Source organism: Aethalodelphis obliquidens, unplaced genomic scaffold (genome assembly GCF_003676395.1).
Source record: "Aethalodelphis obliquidens isolate GAN/ISIS:26980383/991018 unplaced genomic scaffold, ASM367639v1 scaffold1, whole genome shotgun sequence".
Taxonomy (NCBI): Eukaryota; Metazoa; Chordata; class Mammalia; order Artiodactyla; family Delphinidae; genus Aethalodelphis; species Aethalodelphis obliquidens.
The window spans coordinates 38,753,194-38,775,103 of record NW_020837945.1 but is presented as its reverse complement, the minus strand read 5'-3'; the positions used below and the strand labels follow the sequence as shown (position 1 = coordinate 38,775,103).

The following is a 21,910-nucleotide window of genomic DNA, read 5'->3' as shown; positions in this document are numbered from 1 at the left end:
AACAGCTGCTGTACATGGGCCTATATGGAATCTCAATGCTGTTACAATCATGAGTACATAATTACAAGTGAGCCTGTCCCTTTAATTGAGATATTTATACTTTTACAAAGAAATAAAAATAAATGAGGTGTTAGCTTCTTTTGCCATATTTAGGAAAGTTAGTTTTCTTTCTCTATTTGTTATTTTAATTGTGGGGTTTCAATGCAAGATTAAGTATCTTGAATCAATATGAGGTCATCCAGTTTCTAGATTAAACTCCAATGTCAGGTTCCTTAAACTGCTTCTTGGATTCTCTGGTAAAAGAAAACAAGTTGGATTCTCTCTCTCTCTCTCTCTCTCTCTCTCTCTCTCTCTCACACACACACACACACACACACACACACACACACACACACACACACTACTGTGCTCATGCTATCTTTGCCCTTGCACTCACAAACTTTCCTTTTTCTCCCTAATTTTGATAATCGTTCTATCTAGGACACTCAAAAATGGAAGCAAGAAAAAAAGAATGCTGTTTACACTTTTTTGATGGAGGACAATTTACACTGTAAACAGTACACTGGCAGAGAACAGCTACTTTTGGTAAAGAATAATGTTCCATATTCTACTAGTGGGGTGTATGTGTGTGCACACGCCTTCCATTGTATTCTGTGGCTATGGCTCTCTGGGCATATAAGTGTGTATGTTTCAGTCATGGCAATTCGCATGGTCCATTTAGAAATTTATTTCATATTTTTTCTGATTTTTATAGAAATGAACAGAATTTTTACAATTTATCTCATTTGGTGAAAATCAAAAAAAAAAATTTAAGATAGGAAAATATAATACCACTGCTGTTTTCTTTCAGTAACTGAAATGATACGTAATTCAAATCTATTTTAACTGTCAAAATATTTGATTAGAGCTCACAAATCATAATATACCAGTTAGTTTCATTTACAGAGTTCCAGTGAGTTTTTATACTACTGTAAAGGGTTAAAAGAGTCAAAAGTCTTGAAGTGCAACCAATTTTGGATTTCTAATTTTGCAGTGCTATAAATAATGATTGAGTTATTTAGGCAACAGTTTAGCAGTTGGAGCCAAGTAGAATACAGATGAAATGAAGAGGGATGTAAATACATCGATGAAGAGTAGCAATTTTGTAAATGCATCCTGAAATTAGGCTCTAAATAGTAATTGATGATGCAGTTTATACAACTTACTTCTGTAATAAGAACCTTTCCCTTTTGTAATAACAGGATGAATTTTGCTTTGTGGAATCTTTCTAAAGATTATGCATTGAAAGGTATGAACAGTTTATAAACCTATTCTAGTTTCAATGTGTCTAGTAGCACCTACCTGATTCTCTCAAACTACCATACTATATTAACATATTATTGCATTTTTCCACAGATGGTATGGAATGAACTGTAAAAACAAGCATGCAATCACATCAATGCAGACTTATTTCCTTAAAATGTCATACTGTATATGATTTATTATGTTAACACTCAACCACATCATATTATTTATGTTCTGTATATTCTGAAAAAGTGCTGCTTGACTGACATCGTCCTTTTTCTCTTGTAAGAAATCAACAAGATATATGCTTCAATGATCAAAAAAAATTAAAAATTCTAACGTTGTCCTTAAAAGATTTATACTTTTCTGATAAATAATCTAAGATACAGCACCCTTGTCTTTCATTTGATATTAATACATGATGTCATACTCAACCATTCTCATTTCCCAAAAATAAATTCCAAAATAATATTTTTAAAACCAGAGGCCATCATGCTTTCAGACGTCGCAAGTATAGCTACCATATCGTCATATGTGTGTTCTTCTTAAAGGTGCAGTGCTTGTTAATGGGAAAATAATTTTTATCTAACTGGATTTTTAATCTTTAGCATATAGTAAGTCTAATGAGCACTAATCTAGTAGTATCGTATTTTACTAGGAGAAATAATATGACTTTAGATTGACTCTGTGTCATATTTAAGAATACAGCATTTCTAAATGGTTAAATACACCAAAATTTCAGAAATAATCCAGAGAAAGAGACTTTCACCTTGGAGTTAAAAGCATGGCAGAAATTCTCTATCACTCACTGTTTCATAAGTTTGTACCTCACAAAATGCATAGACAGGAATTTAATATAAAGAATTAGTTCATTTATACAGAAAACATATCTTAAACACTTCTTTTTGGCAAACCAACATAGGTAAGCAGCTCTGGAACTGCCAAATTAAAATTTGAAAATTTTTAGCAAACTAAGAGTTTATTTTTAGATTATTATTCAACTGTGGTTGTAATTTAAAACCTGAGGCTGTGCACTGGTTGTTAGCTTAAAATTACCTTTCCTTATAACATTGTGCTTCCATTGTATAACAAATAAAAATTAACAAGAACTAGAAAAATTTGTTGTTGAACAGTGCTAGGACATACAGACAAAAATACTAATACATGTTACCTACTTATTATATTGGTTTAAGTAATATCTAAAGAGATATAATGGACATTAGAAAATGCTTACTCATGACTGAATTACCTACAGCCAAAAAAGTTAAATATGTATCAAATAATGTTTAATTGGATTTATTATATGCACTATATACAGATACTAAAATGTCTCAAAATTGTGCCCTATGGATATTTCAATTTTGTTTAGGCAGGTGAGTCTTTGTGGAACAAATAAATTACAGAATCAAATTAGAGAAATGAATGAAAGTTTTGTGATTCCCAAAACAGTAAAATGTTTGTAACAATTTATTGGTATATGAAGCTAAAATAACCTAATGGTAAGATCTATATAATTATATAAGATAGCATGTCCTGATTGCAATCCATATACATGGCTCCTGTATCAAATACTAAATTTTTAAATAGTGAATTGATACAGCTTTACCAGTACAATCTCAAACATTCCAGAATCTATACTACAGTAGTCTTTTTCAGTTTTTGTCTTTTAGGGCATATGTTTCCAAAACATGTCTTTGAATATAGACATGTAGAAAACATCGTAAACCTCTAACATCTGATTGAACTTAAGCACATTAGGTCTTTACCTAATCTTGTTACTTGTGAAAGCTGTCCAATGGTAAACTGACAAGGTCTTTGATTTAAAGGGGACAAAAAATGAGGGGAAAAAAACCTCTGCATACATTTTTTTCAATGTATAAAAACAATTCAATATCATGATCCAAGGAGATGATTAACATTGTTAAGGCTGTATATTCAAGCACTGTATGTTAAAAGAGCAATGGTGTGGAATTTAGGCAGTAAGAAATGTCCTGCATTATGGATGGTACAGTAATTAAAGAATGATGCTTTCGACAGCTGATTGTTGGTATACACTGGCTACTGATAGCAGTACGGTATGGAAGTTAATAAAGGTAGCAGAAGATGATAGAAATGAATTCTGAAAGATGATAGCCAGTTTTCTCCAGCAGCCAGTGTGGTAAGTAAAATTCAGAATCTTGGCCTGCATCTTAAATGAAATATTCTTTTTTCTCTTCAGCATTGACTTGGCTGCCCTCAGCATTGATAATGGCTGTGTCAGCATCTGGTGCATCTTCAGCTCCTTTAGCTTCATTTGTTAAATATGTTCCTGTGGGTATTGGAAGAAAAATACGTTAGTTCTGTCAGACTGGTAAAATAGCCAGTATTAAAGCTACATTCATTTAGGAAGAAACTTATGCCAGATTTCTTATATGTTGAAACATATTCTGAGTCGTAAGAAACCACACAACTCACCCTTCTAAAGTTGCACACTTTCTTTCGGTATTCTAGTATATGTTGTAGATGAAGCTGTGGTCAGATTAACTAGAGGCAACAGCCAAACTGGAATGGGTAATGAGTACTTTGATTTCTTTAATGATGGCTTCAGACCATGTGATCCATGCAGCTGTAGCAATCAGGGCCCTTTGTTAAGATGTTGATAATGATCACATCAAACGGGTCACCATTTATTTTGGTAACTCCATTTAAAAGTAGATTATATCAATAGTTTGCTACCTAGACCATTGTGAAAAATCACATATTTTCCTCACTAATACGGCCACACGTGTGTCCATAAGCTTACAAATAGAAACATTACCAAACGATTAATGTTAGAGTTGAATTTCAGTCCTAGAGATAAATTACAAACTTGCTTCCTTTTTTTTTTCCTGAGCCAATGATTTACTCTGTGACTTTTGGCTACTGGCTAAGTATTATTTTGATAGCCAATCCAGCTTTAACGTTGAGTAAAATAATCAAGAATTCTCTGAAACAACTTAGTAGTTAGATCTCTCTCTTTCACCCCCCATCTCTCTCTCTCTCTCTCTCTCTCTCTCTCTCTCTCACACACACACATACACACACACACACACGCGCACACGCACGCACTCACATAATATTTCATGATGAAGCTAGTCTTTAGAATTTTTTTTTGCCAAATGTAAGAATGCTTTATTAAATATAACCTACCTTTATGTCTTGCCAGATACCGTCCGAGCAAAAATATAGAACACAGAGTGACAAATACAACTACAGCCACAATTCCTCCTATAAGAGCATGATCAGGGCCAGTCTGGCCAGCCAGAGCATTGGGATCTAGAAAACAGAGAAAAATATTGTCCTAGTTAGTGTGTTATTTAGACACAGAATACATATCTGCATTAGAATGAGTTATGTTGAAAACTAGCACATTAAAATAAAATTTTATTAATGTGTATTACACCAGTCATCTAGTCAACGAATATTTATTATGTGCCTATAATGTACAAAATGTTGGAGAATATAACATTTGACATATAAATTACTGTTGCCACTGAGTTTCCATTTTAAGGGAGAAACAGGATAAACAAATACACATATATGATTTTGTATAGTTACATGCCTTTTCTTTCTCCTCTTCTCCACCTGAAAATATGTGTGTGTGTATTTTTAATGTGACAAATACAACTATACCATTTAAAAAATGCAATTATGTCATAGGAAACACTGGGGTTAGAGATTATAACTTGGTATTTACCATTATATAAATATTATTTAAAGCTAAGGAAATTGAGGAACTCCCCAAGGGAGAGAGTCTAGATAGAGAGAAGAAGTCTGAAAATTGAAACCTGAAAAGCTCCTATACTTAAAGTCTGAAAGAAGTGCGTCCAGCAGAGTAGACTGAGAAGGAGAGAAAAGTGGGCTAGGAAGAGATCCTGGAGAGTACACATTAGTTGATTAAAGGGAAGATCATACTTCAAGAAGAAGGGGGTTTACAAACTGTGTTGTGTTATTGATAGAAGGAGAAAGATGAATACTCAACATTGAGGATTAAATGCCTGTTGCACTTGTAACTTTAAAGGAAGTGGTTGGAAAGATTAGATTAATGATATACTTTTACATTCTGCCTTTAGTAAGATATTATAGGAAAGAGCTGAGACCGGTAGAGGATGGCCAGTTATCAAGCAGAAATGAAAAGATCAAAGAAAGCTCCATATTTTGAGTACTCAAAAGTTTGGAAAATCAACTATTTATAAAAGTTGCACAATAAGAGATAAAACTGAGGTTCTGAGCAACAAAACATACTAAGGCTCAGCCCTATGGCAAAAGTCAGGTTAAGTGTACTGCCTATCCTCCAAAGTCCATTGTGTGCATAACTTCATGGGAGCTGCTTATAGCCTACAAGAGAGATTTAGAGAGAGAGAGTAAAGAAATAAATTAGGCCTGGCAATTCCACTTTCAGAAAGTCTTAAAGTGTGGTTACAGGCACAAGAATCTGACAAATATATTAGGAGTCTACTGTGTTTTTAATGGAACTATTGTGCCAAAGAAGCATATACCTAGTTAGAAAAGAAAAGAAAAATAAAGAAAAGTCTGACAATTGAAACATCAAACAATCTCTGGACTCCCAAACTTGGTGAAAGCAAGAAGTGGCCTATAAAAGCTGTGTCGTCCCCACAGAGGGCATATTACCAAACACCCACTTCTGATGTGGCCACAGAGTATGACTGACAAGGTTGAACTTCCTGTAAGGCAGAATTGTAGAAACAAAAAAGAATGAACAGAAGAAAATCTAGTTTCTTCATAGAACTATAACTATTGCCAAGGCAGAGGGAACTTTTCATGCCACTCTGGCATATTTTCACAATTATTATGGATCAGTGACTACTCAAGTGTTCCCTATTTTTCTTCTATTTCCAAAAGAGAACCTTTATTTAAAGGAGTGCTTTTCCTGAATCTGTTCTATCATTGTGTTTTGTGTATGGGATGGAGAAGAGTGTTGAAACTTGTGTTTTGGTTCATTTGTCCCTGGACTAACATATCCAGAGATGATGAAGAGAACTGTGCATATTTGAGGATCTTGGTCTTTGAGTTGGATACAGTGGCTTGATGGGACTTGAGGTTATCTCTTTGGACAGGGTTTAGCAATGGTTGATGGGAGAAAAAGAAGGTGTAAAAATATTTGTTGATCAGAAGGCTATATTGGGGCAGAGATTTCTAGCTAATGACAAATTTGTTTCCTATTCTTTCAGTGAACAGAGCTAGACATTTACCAGCTTCACTGGCAGTTGAATGTTAACCATGTGATTTGTGTTCTAGACAACTGAAAGAAAGCCCAGCCAATAAATGCCTCCCACATGTAACCTTCCCGAGTGATCTCAGGAGATGCAAGTTGAAAATAAGAGAACCACAAGAATAGGTCAGGCCATGGGTCACTGACTCTCTGCCTGGAAGAAAATTATTGCCAAACTAAGAATATATGCATCGCCAAATTGCTTGAGGGGAAAAAAAGAGCTTTATTTTCAAAACACTGAGCATTAAAAAAAGTAAATCTGTTACAGCAGCTATTGTTAATTTAGCTTTCTATTATATATTTCTTGTATTTCCCTTAATTTCTGGCATTGGCTGTAAATCTCAAAAAAAAAAAAAAAAAAGGATCAAAAAATAAATCTGCCGTGCCTCTGAATTCCCTATTCCTATTCCTAGCTTAGATAATTTAGAATCAGTTTCAAATTCCACCTCCTGCTCAAGTTCCCAAATACAGATAGTCATAAATTATATCCATTTTATTTGCTGATTATCTCTCAGAACTGAGCACTCCTTTGGGGAGCTGAAAAATCACTCTTGTTTGTACATCTGTACCTGTCATTTCCTAAAGGTAAATTCTGAGAAGTAGTATTGCTGGATCAGAGGATACAAACATTCTAAAAATACTTTTGATAAACATTGCCAAATTATATTGCACTTTACAAATTCATCCTCCACCAACTGCACCTGAGTTCCCATACAGTATTACCAGCAGATACTATAATTAAAAGAAAAACTGTCAATCTAATATTGAAAAGTGTTAATTATTTTGTGTTAGTAAATTATAAGTTAACATCATAAATGTGTCTAAATACTATTTCCCATATTAATGCATTAATTTTGGAATGCCTATTTACACAGCCTGACCATTTTTCCATTCAAAATTTCTGCCTTACCAGCTCTCTCCATAAAAAGATGAACATTTTTAGCAATTTCTTTTTATATATCCTTCATTTCTGGTCTTTTTCAGCCATAGATAAGTCTTACTATTTTATGTAATCAAATCTATCAAAGTTTTGTGTTATGATGTCTGACTTGTGGATCCTGATTTGAAATGCTTTTGCCATCATAAGATTATACACATATAGATTTCTGTTGTCATCTAACACTTTTATTATTTTATTTTAATCTATCTAAAATGTATTTTGGTCTATGATTTGAGGCTAAGGCACAAAATATGACTTTAATTCTTCTGTGACAGAACATTGTCTCCCACATTGTTTCTTTCATCAATATTTGTGTCACTTACCATAAATTAAATGTCTACCCACTTTATGTGTTTCTGCATATTCTAGTCTATTCCATGTGAGGGGTCTACATATGCAATCCTAGGCTAATATTTTAGTTTTAAAGATCATTTTACTGCATTGGCAGAGAAGTCTTAGATCAGGTTCAGAATATTTTTGCAAGAAACAAAAATACAACAGATTGCTTATTGGAATTGTACTAATTTACAGATAGCTTTCTTTTATATAGTGCATTTTCCAGGATAATGGTACGATACTTCAATTATTTAAATCTTTAGTGTCTTTTAGTAAATTGTGTAGTTTTCTGATATAGGACCTACATATTTTTATTAATGTTATTTCCCATTAAAATATTTTTAATATTTAATATTTTGAAACATTTTAATATTTTAAAATATTTTTACTTTTTCATTAAACTTTATGACTCCTTTTTCTTTATTCCATTCATATTTTGCACTCTGTTTTATAAAGCATTATATCTAGTACTTGTCAAGATCATATTTTTCATTTTTATTTCCTGACTGTCAAACTTCCTTAGTTTTATATTTTCTTTTTTCTACTGCTCTAGTTAGTGCTTTGTGAATAATAATGACAATTTTGTCCTGATTCTGATGATCTCAGAAATGCATCAAAAATTTAAATGGACTAGCCACCATCCTCCTTTTGACATTGTTTGGTCTCTTTACTCATCTCAATATCTAGAGTTCCTTTTACAGCTTCTCCTTACCTAAAATTAGATAGTAAAGATATTCATATCATCACCCCTTGATCAAATGAAGCACACATCTTGTCAAAGAAAATTTCATGATAACAACATCCTTGAACCTTGAATATCTGAGTATTATTTTATTGTGAATAAACACTCAACTGGCTAAAGAATTCTGGGTTTTTTATCTTTTTGAATTAATAATAATACAACACAATTTGTCAGTGTTTTGACAATTTGTTTTGCCTCCCTTTCCTACCAAATAAATCTGAAATCATTTGGATTTGTTTTGCCTCCTTCTACTCCAAGATAAATCTGAAATCATTCAATTTTCTAAATGACCTGGATTTTCTGCATGATTGCTATCAGAATGTTTGTTTTTTTCCTCCACTATATTTTGATATTTTAGCTGAATATATTTTGTAGTTTGTCTCTAGTCAGAATTTGACTTCATTTGCAAACCTACTTTTTTATTAAATTCAGATTAAGTTCATTTGTTTTTTGGCTTAAGAATTCTTTTTTGCTACTCTACTTTTGATTAACAACTGTTCTTTCCATTTTCTTTCTTGAAAAATCCAATTATGCACTGGTAGCAACTCCATATTTCATGTTGCATACATGTCATTCTTTCTTTCCTATTTTTATAATTTTACTAAATTACATTTTGTTTTGGTTATATTTCCCAAGTTTATCATCCCTTTAGATGATTTGATTTTCTATCATAGATTTTCCTTTTTATTTCTTCCTAAAGGGTTTTGTTACTGATTGTGACTTTGGTTTAACTACACTCCCTGTTTAATCCCACTCTGTTCTTACTTAGTATATATTTTAAACAGTTTTATATGACTGACAATAAAACGTGATAGTTTGATAATATTTTCCTCATTTTAGTATAATAATTCCATTTAAATGTCTGAAAAAATGGTTTTCCTTGGTGAGCATATATTATTTCTCTTCTTTTATTGCAAATTTTTTTCATTGGATGCAAACTGAATTTTTAAATTCTATACATCCTTACATTTTCTTTTCTAATTTTCATTCTTAATGTTGAGATGTTTTGAAGACAGATTCTCTTTTCTGAGGCTGGTGTTCATTCCTGCTCAGTTGTAATGCTGCAGACCAATGCAGCTACAGAAACTATTTTTGTAACTGATATATGAATCATAAGATATCTGTACATAGTGGATGGATTGGAGAAAGACACGAGATGTAGATCACTCTTGGTGAAAGATTTCATTGATTTTGTATACTTTGCCTAAAATCTTCACTTTAATAGTAGAGTCTCAGATAATATGCAGTCCATCCCCCTTTTTTGTACAATTTATACAAAGACAAATTGATCTGTTAGAATTTGTTTTAGATAATTTAACTTTATCATGTTCATTATTGAATATATTTTCACTGGTTTCAAATGCATTTATATATATAAATACTACTTTCAGAGAAAGCAATCCATAACATTTATTTTTATTTGACCCTAGTCATGAATGTTCTGCATATACTTTTATTATTTATAAAGGAAAGATTTCAACCTTTAGCCTTCATCTCATCAAAAAAATAAGTCAACATATAGTCCTAGGATTTTTAAGATTTCAAAGATAATATGATTATAGAGGATGCTCCTTTGCATGTCTACTTGTAAATGTATTTTTTTTACACTAACATTTTTGGTTACGCCTTTTATTTTTCCCCCATAACTTTTAGAACTAAAATTTGTCCTTAATTAATTTCTATTCTTAGCATCTAAAACAAGTGACTGAGATTGAGGATCAGATAAGGATCACTTGAACAATGAAGAGATAATATTATACATAATTTAAGTGGCTAAGTCCCAGTGGGAATCACTCATACACCCTTTCTCTCATCCCTTTCCTACTGTCATAGCAATAAAAAGATGAAGTGCATTCCATATGTACGAGTTAGCATACGGTATTTGTTTTTCACGGGGAGGGGGAAGGGTAAGCTGGGACAAAGTGAGAGAGTGGCATGGACATATATACACTACCAAATGTAAAATAGGTAGCTAGTGGGAAGCAGCTGCATAGCACAGGGAGATCAGCTGGTGCTTTGTGACCACCTAGAGGGGTGGGATAGGGAGGGTGGGAGGGAGGGAGATGCAAGAGAGAAGAGATATGGGGATATATGTATATGTATAGCTGATTCACTTTGTTATAAAGCAGAAACTAACACACCATTGTAAAGCAATTATACTCCAATAAAGATGTTAAAAAACAAAAGAAGCTGAAAAAAAATAAAAAAGAAGTGCAGCCTTCCGAAGTTTCTTTACATATGGCTGAGTCTGCATTATCATTCAGATAAATACATCATGTGTCTTTAAAGGCCATTATTCATCATCAAGCATTAGCCCAAGACTTGCTGGAGTTAGCCTGTTAACACGGCAGTGAGTAAATTCCAATAGATTTGGCAATATATTAGAAATCTTTTCTACTTGACAATGCATAAAACATGAATATTGTGGAATTAAAGCTTTCTGAGGGCGAATTCCCTGGCAGTCCAGTGGTTAGGACTCCATGCTTCCACTGCAGGGTTCGATCCCTGGTTGGGGAACTAAGATCCCACAAACCGTGCAGTGCAGCCAAGAAAAAACAAAGAAACAAACAAAAAAAGCTTTTCTGAGCATAACATCTTTCAGTTAGGGTTACTGGACTTTCAATAAAGGACTCTGAAGAGAAAATCATGTTACATAAAAATATTAAGGATTAGTAATTTCTGATATTTAGAAGAGTAGAAAATAACCTTAAAGTTATAGTTTTATTTAAAAATCTTAACATGGAGAAGTACTAAATTATATAATTCTATCTCTGAAATCATCACTGGGGATTTCTACCATCAAGTGTCTAGTCTATCATGTTTTGTCCCCATAAATGAGAAGTGAAAATTCTAAAGAAAGAATATCTAACTTTCTAGATATTAGAAAAATCTAATTTTTTAGATCAAAGCAGGGAGAAATCAAAAACACTGCACAGTTTTTAATCCAAGTTTAAAATTATTTTACAATAAGTATTTTATTATATATGATTTCTCATTTTAATAAAATGTTTGGTAAGAACTGGAATGAAAATCATTTTATGTAAATATTTTTAAATTCGTTTCTGAGACCATTTTTAAAAGAAAATGATTGTCCTTAAATATTAAAATAAATATGTTTTCAAAGCCAAATTTGGATTATTAATTATAATTTTTAAAAATGATAAATCTCTAAGGACATGAACTATAACAAACGTGTTAATTCACCTATTTGTGAGGTTAAGAAATTTTTACTTTTTTTATTTTTACTAAAATCTAATAAAAACTATGTACAAAACAATTTAAATAGCAGAGTTCAGGAGTAGAATTAATTTTAATATTGAAAAATAGAAGAGTTGGAAAAGCTGGAATGAATAGAAAAAGATGAATTACTGAAAAGAAGCAAGTGCTTCTTATGCAAAAGACACCAAGTGTAGTTCCCTAGTAACAACCACCAGAGTCATGGAATGTCAAGACAAATAATCAAGAGCAGAGTAGAATAAATTTAAACAAAATATAATACTGGAGTGTATGATAACAGACACTTAAACAATAAAGCCAGTTATATTGATATTCTGCATTCATTTTGGAGTTTATATTAATACATATATATATATATATTAGAAGTGATTTAAAACTCGTAGAGAAATTTCAGTTTAGCAATAAAATGTTTCAAAAATTATGAAATTAAGCTCACAAAAATAAGTGTAAAACTGGGATTATCACCTTTAGAGAGCATAGTTTTTCAAGTTTAGTTTTCCTAAAAGTTATTCTGCATCACAATCAAGTGATATTTAGCAATTCTAGTTAATTTCCTATCTCTTTGCGGGGAATGTACTAATATAGGATATTTAAGACTTTGGAAATAGGATTTTCTTTTTTAAAAAGAAAAAGAAAAAGAAAAGCAGTAAGAAACTGCTCTGGAATGAATTTTGTCCCCCTCAAAATTAATATGTTGAAGCTCTAACCCAAATGTAATGGTATTTGGAGATGGGGGCCTTTGGGAGAAAACTAGGTTTAAGTGAGGTCATGATGGTAGGGGCCCTCATGATGAGATTAGTGCCCTTATAAGAAAAGATACCATAGAGCTAGCTTCTTCTCTCTCTCTCTCTCTCTCTCTCTCTCTCTCTCTCTCAATTTCTCTATCTGATATTTTGAGGACACGGTATGAAGGCAGCTGTCAGCAAACCAGGAAGAAAGCTTTTACCAGAACCTGACCATGCTGAAACCCTGATCTTGGTCTTCCAGACTCCAGAACTGTGAAAACTAAATTTTTGTTATTTAAGTAACTTGGTCTATGGTATTTTGTTACAGCCTGAACTGACATACAGAAACTAGAATATGATCTTTCTCATGTATTATCTCACTTGAATTATGTGAAAATTTAAGGCAATGGAAAATAGATTTGGGGGAGTCTGGATAATACATACTTATCCCCAGCCAATGGCCTGCATATAAACAGAACACCCAAGACTGCACAGATCAATTCCTTTACATGAGTTACCTGCAATTGAGGTGTGTGTTGTATAGCTGCTGCAGTGAGTTACACCGCAAACACTTGCCCTCTCTCTGCTCACAAACCAGTGTTTCACAGTGGTTAAGATGCAGTGAATGATGTCATGAACATTAGATGAAATCAGTATTGGGGTGAAACTATGTTGTACATAAATAGAAGGAAAGTGGTAGAATGAAGCAGAGAAGTCAGTGAAAGTTTTTCAAGTAGAAGAAATTGCTTACAAAATCCTGGACTTACAAATTGTTTATACTAAACCTTAAACAACTTACTACTATCAGGTTGACTTTGGGCAAGTTTCTTAACCCTCTCGTCTTTAGAATGTGAATACTTATTTTCCAGGATTGTCAAAGACTAAATGTGCTACTGTACATAAAGGGCTTAGAAGAACGTCTGACACACTGTAACGTAAGCACTATCTAAATGTAGTTATATGATGGAAAATAAGTTGGAAAGTATAAACTTCTATGTAGAAAGATATAGGTTTTCTTTTTTCAATTTTTAAAAAGACTCCTTTAGGACTTTTACTTATGTAATAACAATGGTGAAGCATTCTAAGTGTCTAAATATTTGAAAGATGGGGGGATATGAATAGCAGAAGATTTGCATAACATGAGATGGGATCAAATGAATCTTGTGGGAGTCTGACGATGGGTGAGGATTAAATGAGAGAGTAATTTATTGAGTAATCTATGCTAGTTTCTGTATTACAAATGTCTTATTTTATTCAATGCATATAAAGTGTTGACTTAAAAAATCATAGTTATTACTAATAAAAATATTGATAAACTCTGGAACAGCTTGCCTAAGCAACTTTTGGGATTAATTTTTGAAAAGCTTTAAAAATAATCATGAAAATCAGTTTTAAAGATGTGTCAGATGATTCCTATTTTGAGAACAAGAATTTGTTGAGGTAATTTTTTCTAGTGTTTTATCTTTTCACATAATTGTATTCTCTTTTCTTCTGTCATGAAGAGGAATTCAATGCCCCTCCATGCTAAATGACCTCCCTGCTGGTGCTGTTTCTTCAACCAGTAAGACATTCTTCCTTCTCTCTGGGTATGCAAAACCCAAATAACAGTGAGCAGTCTCTCCATGTCAATCAACCATGAATTATTTCATTTGGAAGTTTTTTCTCTTAAATTAATTCACTTGCCTTAGTTTTATCTTCCCCCAAAGATATGTCTTCTTGAAGATGAAAGTTGTGTCTTACACTTGTAATATAGCTGGAACAGCACTTTTACACAGTTCTTAGAACAAAGCAAATTGAGTGAGTGAATGGATAATATTCAATTCTTATACTGAATTCCAGACAGAACTGGGTTCTTTAGATACCAGTTTGCTCTGCTAAGCAATGGATGGCTACTCCTTCATGGTATTAAATTATTTGTTTGAATATAATAATACTGTTAATATCTAAATATTTTAGAAATTAGTGCTAAATAAAAATGACTCATCCAGATTTGTACCTAATGTTTTGGATAATTTGATTCTAACATGAAATTAGAATATTTTTATGTACTTAAGATTCTACTTTTCCCTCTTTAAATAGAGTAATGCTTCAGAAAGAGGGTCACTATGGTAAAACATTAGAAATAGTTATACATAATTTATGGAGAAAAATAAACTGTCCTTTGACAGTATATGACATTGGCAAAGTCCCTGGAGAGAAATGTCACCATATTCACTCAAAGGTCATCTGTTATCTTTTAATTTTATGTACCATTACTGTTTCTGACAAAAACACATAAGACCAATCTCTAAAGGTTAGAAAACATGAAAATATATTGTTCTTTGTGTATGTATAGTGATTTACATATACTTTTTTACTATAAACAATGTGTACTCAGACTCTGAATCCAAGGGTTCTAAATTATGCTACATCATACAATAGGTTTTCAATAATAAGAAAAAATCCCAGCAAGCTTAACACTTATCCTTTCCTCTCAAAAATGTATTTATTGTACCATAAATTTCTTTGCATACCAAGCACATAAACAACAAATGCCACCACACATTTCCATGTATTAATACACACAGACTTCCTACTCAGAAAGATTTTGACAATAATTATAAAGTCACTCTTTTGTTTGTTTGCTTCGTTTTGAATTTGGTGTTTCAAGGTTTTTTAGCTTAGAGATATAATCAATTTATAAAATGTTTCATCAAGCAAAGTGTGACTGTCAGATGTACAGAAGTGAGGTGTTGCTACATCCTACAATAATTTCAAGCATTGAGCTACAGATTTCCTCTTCTGAGAATTACCCCCTCAAGATCTGCTCATCATTTGTTATGACTTATAGGTGTCCCAATTACATAACAACTGACTTTAGTAACTTGTATTTATAAATAGTTAATAATATGCTAAACCCAAACAAAATATATTCTTGAATAAGATACTTCATTTGTCCTTGAGAACAAAAATTTAGGTAGAAACTTTCTCCACAAGTGTTCATATTTTTGGATAAAGTAGGTTCTAGCATAATCTCTTCACTTCATTGATCTTTCTTTCTCTGTGAACCCAGGATAGTATTTCCTTGACTACCTCAAATGAGGAAATTTTTCAGCTTTGAAGAATTTTAAGAATCCAGAGAGGACTCTCAACCAGCAGAGTAATATAGCTATTAGGACCAGGGCCTTTCACAAAATGCTTCACTTCTTTTAGCACTGATACCCAAAAGGGGAGAGAACTTGCCAGAAGATTACCTGTGTGAGAACATGAGGGAGGTGAAGGAGAGGAATGGTTTTTAAGGTTATCTAAGTGATCAAAGTGAGAATAACATAAGTTATGGGGTATACATGGGGTTATTTGTTGCTTGGAAAAGTCTGCTATATTATCCATCAGGCATGTGACACACAGTGTAACTTACCTGCATTAAACAGTAGTTTCTCTTAAGATCAGAGAAGATCTGAAATGGTATGAGACTCAGAACTATAAGTTTGACCTCAGAGTTTCAGATTTTACATCTATAAATAAGTATATATATGTGCTCTGCCTTCCTCAAAGAGTTATTAAAATATTAAAATCAGTTAATATGGAATCTGTGCATATGAGTCATTTCTAATAGGTGCTCAGTAAATAGGACGGGAGGAAAATGATAGCTTTATAAGGTTAGAGACTGTTTAAAAAAACATCATATTCTGTAGTTTTATGTTTTTTTTTTCCAGGAAAAAATATACTCAAGTTCATTCTACAGTGTCCAATTTCTTTTATATTTATGTGATCTGTAAAAGCTGCTATTTTTTATTCTGTTGCTTATATTTTTCTAACTTGGAACTGTTCTGCCATCAATGTCAACAATACCTAACTCTTTGCACATCACTGGTCTCAGCCTACACACAAAAAATAAATAAATGGGAGCAACCATTAAGAAGGAAGAAAAATGACTAGTATATGACATTTCCATATGTCTATTTTGGTAATGTACTCTGTAAATTTAAGAGGATGAATTAAAGTATTTTTAAGCAGACTAGAGGTTAAATAAATTATACACAATGATTTCTGCAGAAGAGTAAAATCTTGACTAAAGCACATATCTTCTTAAACTAAACTGAAAAAAAAAGGCAACTGACTTGATAATAATTACATTAAATATGCTTCTAGAGGAAACAACACTAACATGAAAGATTTACTTTTTAAATACTTAGAAAATATAAAGAATAAAAGTTTGACAGTGGGAATATAATGCTCAACATTATTCTTAAAAGTTTATTCTGTACCAATTGTTTATGATGTCTATCCATATGCATGAATAACTGGGATGGAAGAATAAACATTTAAAATGGTGGGGAAGGATTAAACATGTATAAACATTGTTTATTTTTTTATGAGCCAATACACTAGAAACATAATAACATTGCTGCTAAACAATTTCCCTTCTAAACCAGTCAGCTCTAAAGTGTGTACTATCAATATCAATAGTCAATTCTGTCAAAATGCCTTGTTATTGTTTTTGAATTGATTATTCTGGTGATAATTATAATAGTCATATTGACTGCATTCATATAAGTTTTTAAAACTACTATGAATAGTCATTGAACCAGTTCCCCAGTTACAATAATGAATATATTCAGAAAAATATGATGTACATGTCCTCTATATTCACCATTTAGGAGAGACCATCACATACCATTGGGAAAGGCTTGTGCATATTTTAAATATTAAAATCTTAAGCTTACTGGAATCTTTATTTTTTTAATATAGGAAGTCATGTTCAAGTAGAAAGTAAACCTCTCATATTTTTCCCTTATTGGTCCCTTATACACTAGTTGTGTGACCAATATGTTATTAAACCTCTCTCTGCTTCATATATAACACAGGATAATAGTAGTATGAGTCACACAGAACTTTTGTGTGAATCATATGAGGTAACACATACAAAGGTCACATACAATGCATACAATACCTCATTAATATTTATTAAAAGCACTATTACTTTAAATTTATTAAATAAATATTAACTAATTTTATCCATAAGTCAATCTTACCACATAGTTACTAGTCTTATATCAAATTTAGTAGATTTTATAGTAAATGTTTAATAAATGCTTTTTTCATTATAACTTAGGTATCAAGCTCCAAACTGAAAACAGAAATTAAGGCAAGCTGAATTAGACTGGTATGAAAGTAGTTTCACAAGAGGAGAAGTGCTATCAAAAGGATACATCATGACTAATATGTATCGAAAATTAGCTGCCTGACTTATGGATGCCTAAACAGAAATGTTGCTGTGAACAACTTTCCCAGGTTTCAAAGGGATTCCTTTCTCGAGATTCTTCACTCTGTGTTGTGTTCTCTTCTGAGATCACTCCATGAGGAAATTGGAAGAGAAGTGTTAAAGACCAAGCATCATTGAGTTTCCTCCTCACCCCCTAATACAGAATTTATTTTCCAAGATGGCCAAAGTTGTAAATGGTGGCTAGATTTGGCAAGATCACAAATAGATCTACTTAGACCCAAAAGGTAGTGTAGAGAAATGTTTAGAGTTTAAATTATTGACTTAGAAGAAAAATTCAGTCTCTTAACTTAATTGGTGAGTTACAGTAAAAAATGCACTCAGATATCTCAAATGCTATATTACAGAAAGCAATTCAGAATGTCACTTATTATTCTTAGATCTATTGAGTAGATTTACTTACCCAAATATAGGAAGAACTTTGCAAGAAGGCTATATCAAATTTAGTAACTTCTTCTAACATGAATTCTAAGAAAAATATTACTGTAAAACCTCAGTGTAGTTAACTCTTAGAGAACTGGTTCCATTGTACATAATTTATATATTTAATACCTGTCAGGAGTTGCTATATCCTCACCATCATTAATAATTTGATAATCAGATTGTTAGCCTGCAGATCTGGACACTGATATAATGACAGAAATAGTTGTTTTCATGTTTGTGAGTATGAAATAAGCTCCATTGTTCCCAAAATGAATGAAAAGAAAGTTTGTACAAAACATAGCATGCTTAAGTTATGATAATGCTTTCAGTTTAAGCATACATGACATTTGCATATTTTATGAATTAATGGACTGTGATTTTTTTTATTTTAAGAAATAAGTATGCAAAATGCAACTAACTAAACCTGTAATGAATTCTTTAGAGAAAATTGACTTAAATATTAATGAGTAGCAGATATGCCTATAAAATAATTCTGCCCTTACAAGTTAATATGAAGTATGATTGTATGTAAAATTTTGTCCTACATCATTGTTAAAAAGCACTGGGCCTAAATTCCTGTTATGCATAAAATGTAATTATTCATTTTAACAATTATTACACAGCACTTTGTAGTCCAAGCATACAAATGAAAAGACCTAACTGAAAACTCTGAGATGCATTCATTAAGGTCATTTAAACGAAACTGATGAAAAATTTAAATGGCGACATTAAAATATCTGTACTCTATATTCTAAATTATGTCTTATGGTCATAAGAGTAGGTTTCTAAAATGTTTTCAAAGTGGTACCTAATACCTAAGAATGTCTTAGAATTTTAATGACAGCAATACACATGCAATTTAGAGGAAGAGATTAAGTCCCTCATAAATATCATTAAATATATAACCTAAGATAAGTCATATTTTAATGTGACTAGAAACCTAATGTAGTCATAATCATTCTTCCAAATTTAGCATAATTGTTTCTGTTTCTATAATAAATGGAGTGTTGTTTCATTCCCTTTTTCCTCCTTTCTCTTACCTCCATATAATATCACTTTTTCTGCATTCTTTACTAGAATCTGTCATTCACCAAGAGTTCAAACTGCCTTGCAAGATAACACATCAAGAAAACAGCAAAGAACTAGGTTGTTTTCTCAAGGTCATCTTGTAAGGCTACATACATCTCAGCACCAGAAATGTTAAAATCTGCTCCTCCATTTTGTTCACTGACTCATCAGTGTTTGTTTTTTAACTTTACATATGAAAACAATTTCAAGTATATACTACCTGTAAGATTCTCTGTTGTTGTAAGTATGAAAAAGGAAAAAAATCCCCAAAATTAGTCTTAAAACAGTTTACCAAAGATACGATAAAAAGGTGACACTGAGTCATAGTTTCAATTAAATCTTCTATTATAGTCAGAAAGGCTCAAACTGGACTCTATCAAGTATGGATTGAATTACCCTGAACAATTTACTTTACACTCACTGAACCTTAGTTTACTATTCTGTAAAATGTTATCTTTATTGATCACCTGTCTTACAGAATTGTCATGAAGGTGAAATGGGATTTGACTGGAAAGTTCTTAGCATGGTGCCCAGCACAGAGTAGATAGTCAATATGTGTTATTCTTGTTTATGTAATTGATACTTTTCAAAATCTACCCTAATTTGAGATGATAGTAGTGATTTCAATAGAAAGAAATCACCAAACTTAGACATTCTCAATTGAGGTGTGAGAGAGTCACAAAATAGCTGTGGTGTATATTGTATTGGCTGAAAGTGAAAAAGAAAGATAAATTATTGACAGGATGATTTTATGCTTTTTAATTAGCATTTTAATTAGAATTTTAAAAATCCTATGCAAGTTTATTAGGACAACAGTAATAGCCATTAATAGTTTTGATCAAGCAATAAAATTTTTGAAGTCATTTCAGAACATGCATATGATTTAATTATTTCTCATTAGTTATATCATCCTACATTAACAGAAACCTATTTTTTTAGTAATCATCTGCTTTATGAATTTCAAAGTCTTAATTACATTTTCCCTTGAAAAACATAAAAGATATGTTAGAAAATGCCATTTTTCTGTGAAGACTTTGGAAGGCTGTGTGTGCATGTGTGTGTGTGTGAATTCTTTTTAAAAATTCCTTTTTCTGACTTTCAAAATAAAATAACATAATCATAATACAAATTTCAAAATATAAAGAAAAATGTAGTGTTAATTTGGTCTTCCATTAACCCCACCCTCCAGATGTAACCTCCATCTACTTTTAACGGTATATTAACTCAATGTTTTTTTATACATAGTAACATGGTTCAGCTTTGTTTATTCATGTTTTAGTGCTAAGTAAAAATACTGAATTAGAATAGTCAGGATTAACTCATTCAATATTAAAGTTTTTCTATCTAGCATTTTCCTAGCTAGAAAATTCTGAGAAGTGTGTTTTGGGATACCTTCTTTTTCTATCACCAATACAAGGAAATCCTCATATATATTTACATCCACTAAGTTTCAGTGTTGCAGATATTCAGGATCCTGGGTTTGCGAGTATAAATGTGGGAGTATTTTGCTTCAATGTGCCTTTGTTTGTACTTTGTGTAATTTTTTTTGGTGAGACATTAGCCATATAATTTATATTGCATTTTATTCACTCACCACTCATTGGAGGGAGACCAATTGGAGTAACATAGTGAACAGGTGAATAAGTGATATTCTGGACTAATCAGGAGCTGATTTCTCATCTTACATAGGTTAAGGAAGCTCTTACTTACCTTACTTCCTTGAGGTACAATGTGATTTGTAGCAATACTCTATAGTCTAGGCAGTGATAGATGTAAATTCTACCCGGGTCAGGACTACATCAGTTTGCAACTGACAAACTCATTTCCTGACTTCTCTTGAGACACTAATAAGGCCTTGAATCAAAGGTCCAGTGTAATTACCATGTGTATTTCAGATTAAATAAATGTGATAAAAGCCTCCATCTGGCTGTTGACCAAACATGTGGGGAGATGCTGATTTCCAGTGACATATTGCAATATGTCTATTGTAACAGTCCCTGATGCCTTCCTGTAAATTACTTACATTTGGGATTACTTGATTTAGTCAGACAGAAATATTACTCACTTCTTAAGTGCTGCCCAATGGGAGTTTGTGAGATGTAGTCTAATCTTATACTTGTTAAGGAAGACATTAGGATATAACAGAGCCATGTTTATTTTACTAAAGGACAATTGTGCTCAAACTATTTGAAAAAAGCAAACTCAATTTCATAGCATCCAGAAACTTGTTCTTGATGACAGAAGACTATATCTAAAGGGATTGGAAATTAAGATACTAGACAAATGTTTGTTTGCATTATAAGATGCTGAAATTTTGATAAATGAATAAAGTCTGGATATGTACTTTAGCAAATAACATCAATAGCATAGTAAAAGCACTGAGCTAAGCAAATTTTTGGTTGAAAATTTCACAGATATTGTGTCAGTCACTGCTATCATCAACATATTTATGGTTTAAAGGAAGAAAAGCTAACATATTGGCTTCTAATTAAAATATGGGTAAACAGTAGAAATGGTGAGAGGATTTTGGGGGTGGGTATTTTGGAGTAGGGTATAAATAAAGTCAATCAAACCACTGACATTTGCCTAAGAGAAAAAAACAAAAAAACATAGCCCATTCCTAGATTTTATGCTAATGTAA

At 32.1% G+C, this 21,910-nt stretch overlaps 1 protein-coding gene across 1 annotated transcript in view; it reads right to left on the bottom strand.

Annotated features, from left to right (window-relative positions):
* Positions 1-2,134: 2,134 nt before the first annotated feature.
* Positions 2,135-21,910, bottom strand: part of CADM2 (cell adhesion molecule 2) — a 166,736-nt gene continuing 146,960 nt past the window's right edge. The window contains exons 7-8 of the mRNA XM_027102693.1: positions 4,453-4,578; positions 2,135-3,592 (exon numbers count right to left, since the gene is read on the bottom strand). Of these exons, the coding sequence (XP_026958494.1) occupies positions 3,474-3,592; positions 4,453-4,578 (245 nt within the window). The 3' untranslated portion in view covers positions 2,135-3,473. The remainder of the gene's footprint in view (positions 3,593-4,452; positions 4,579-21,910) is intronic.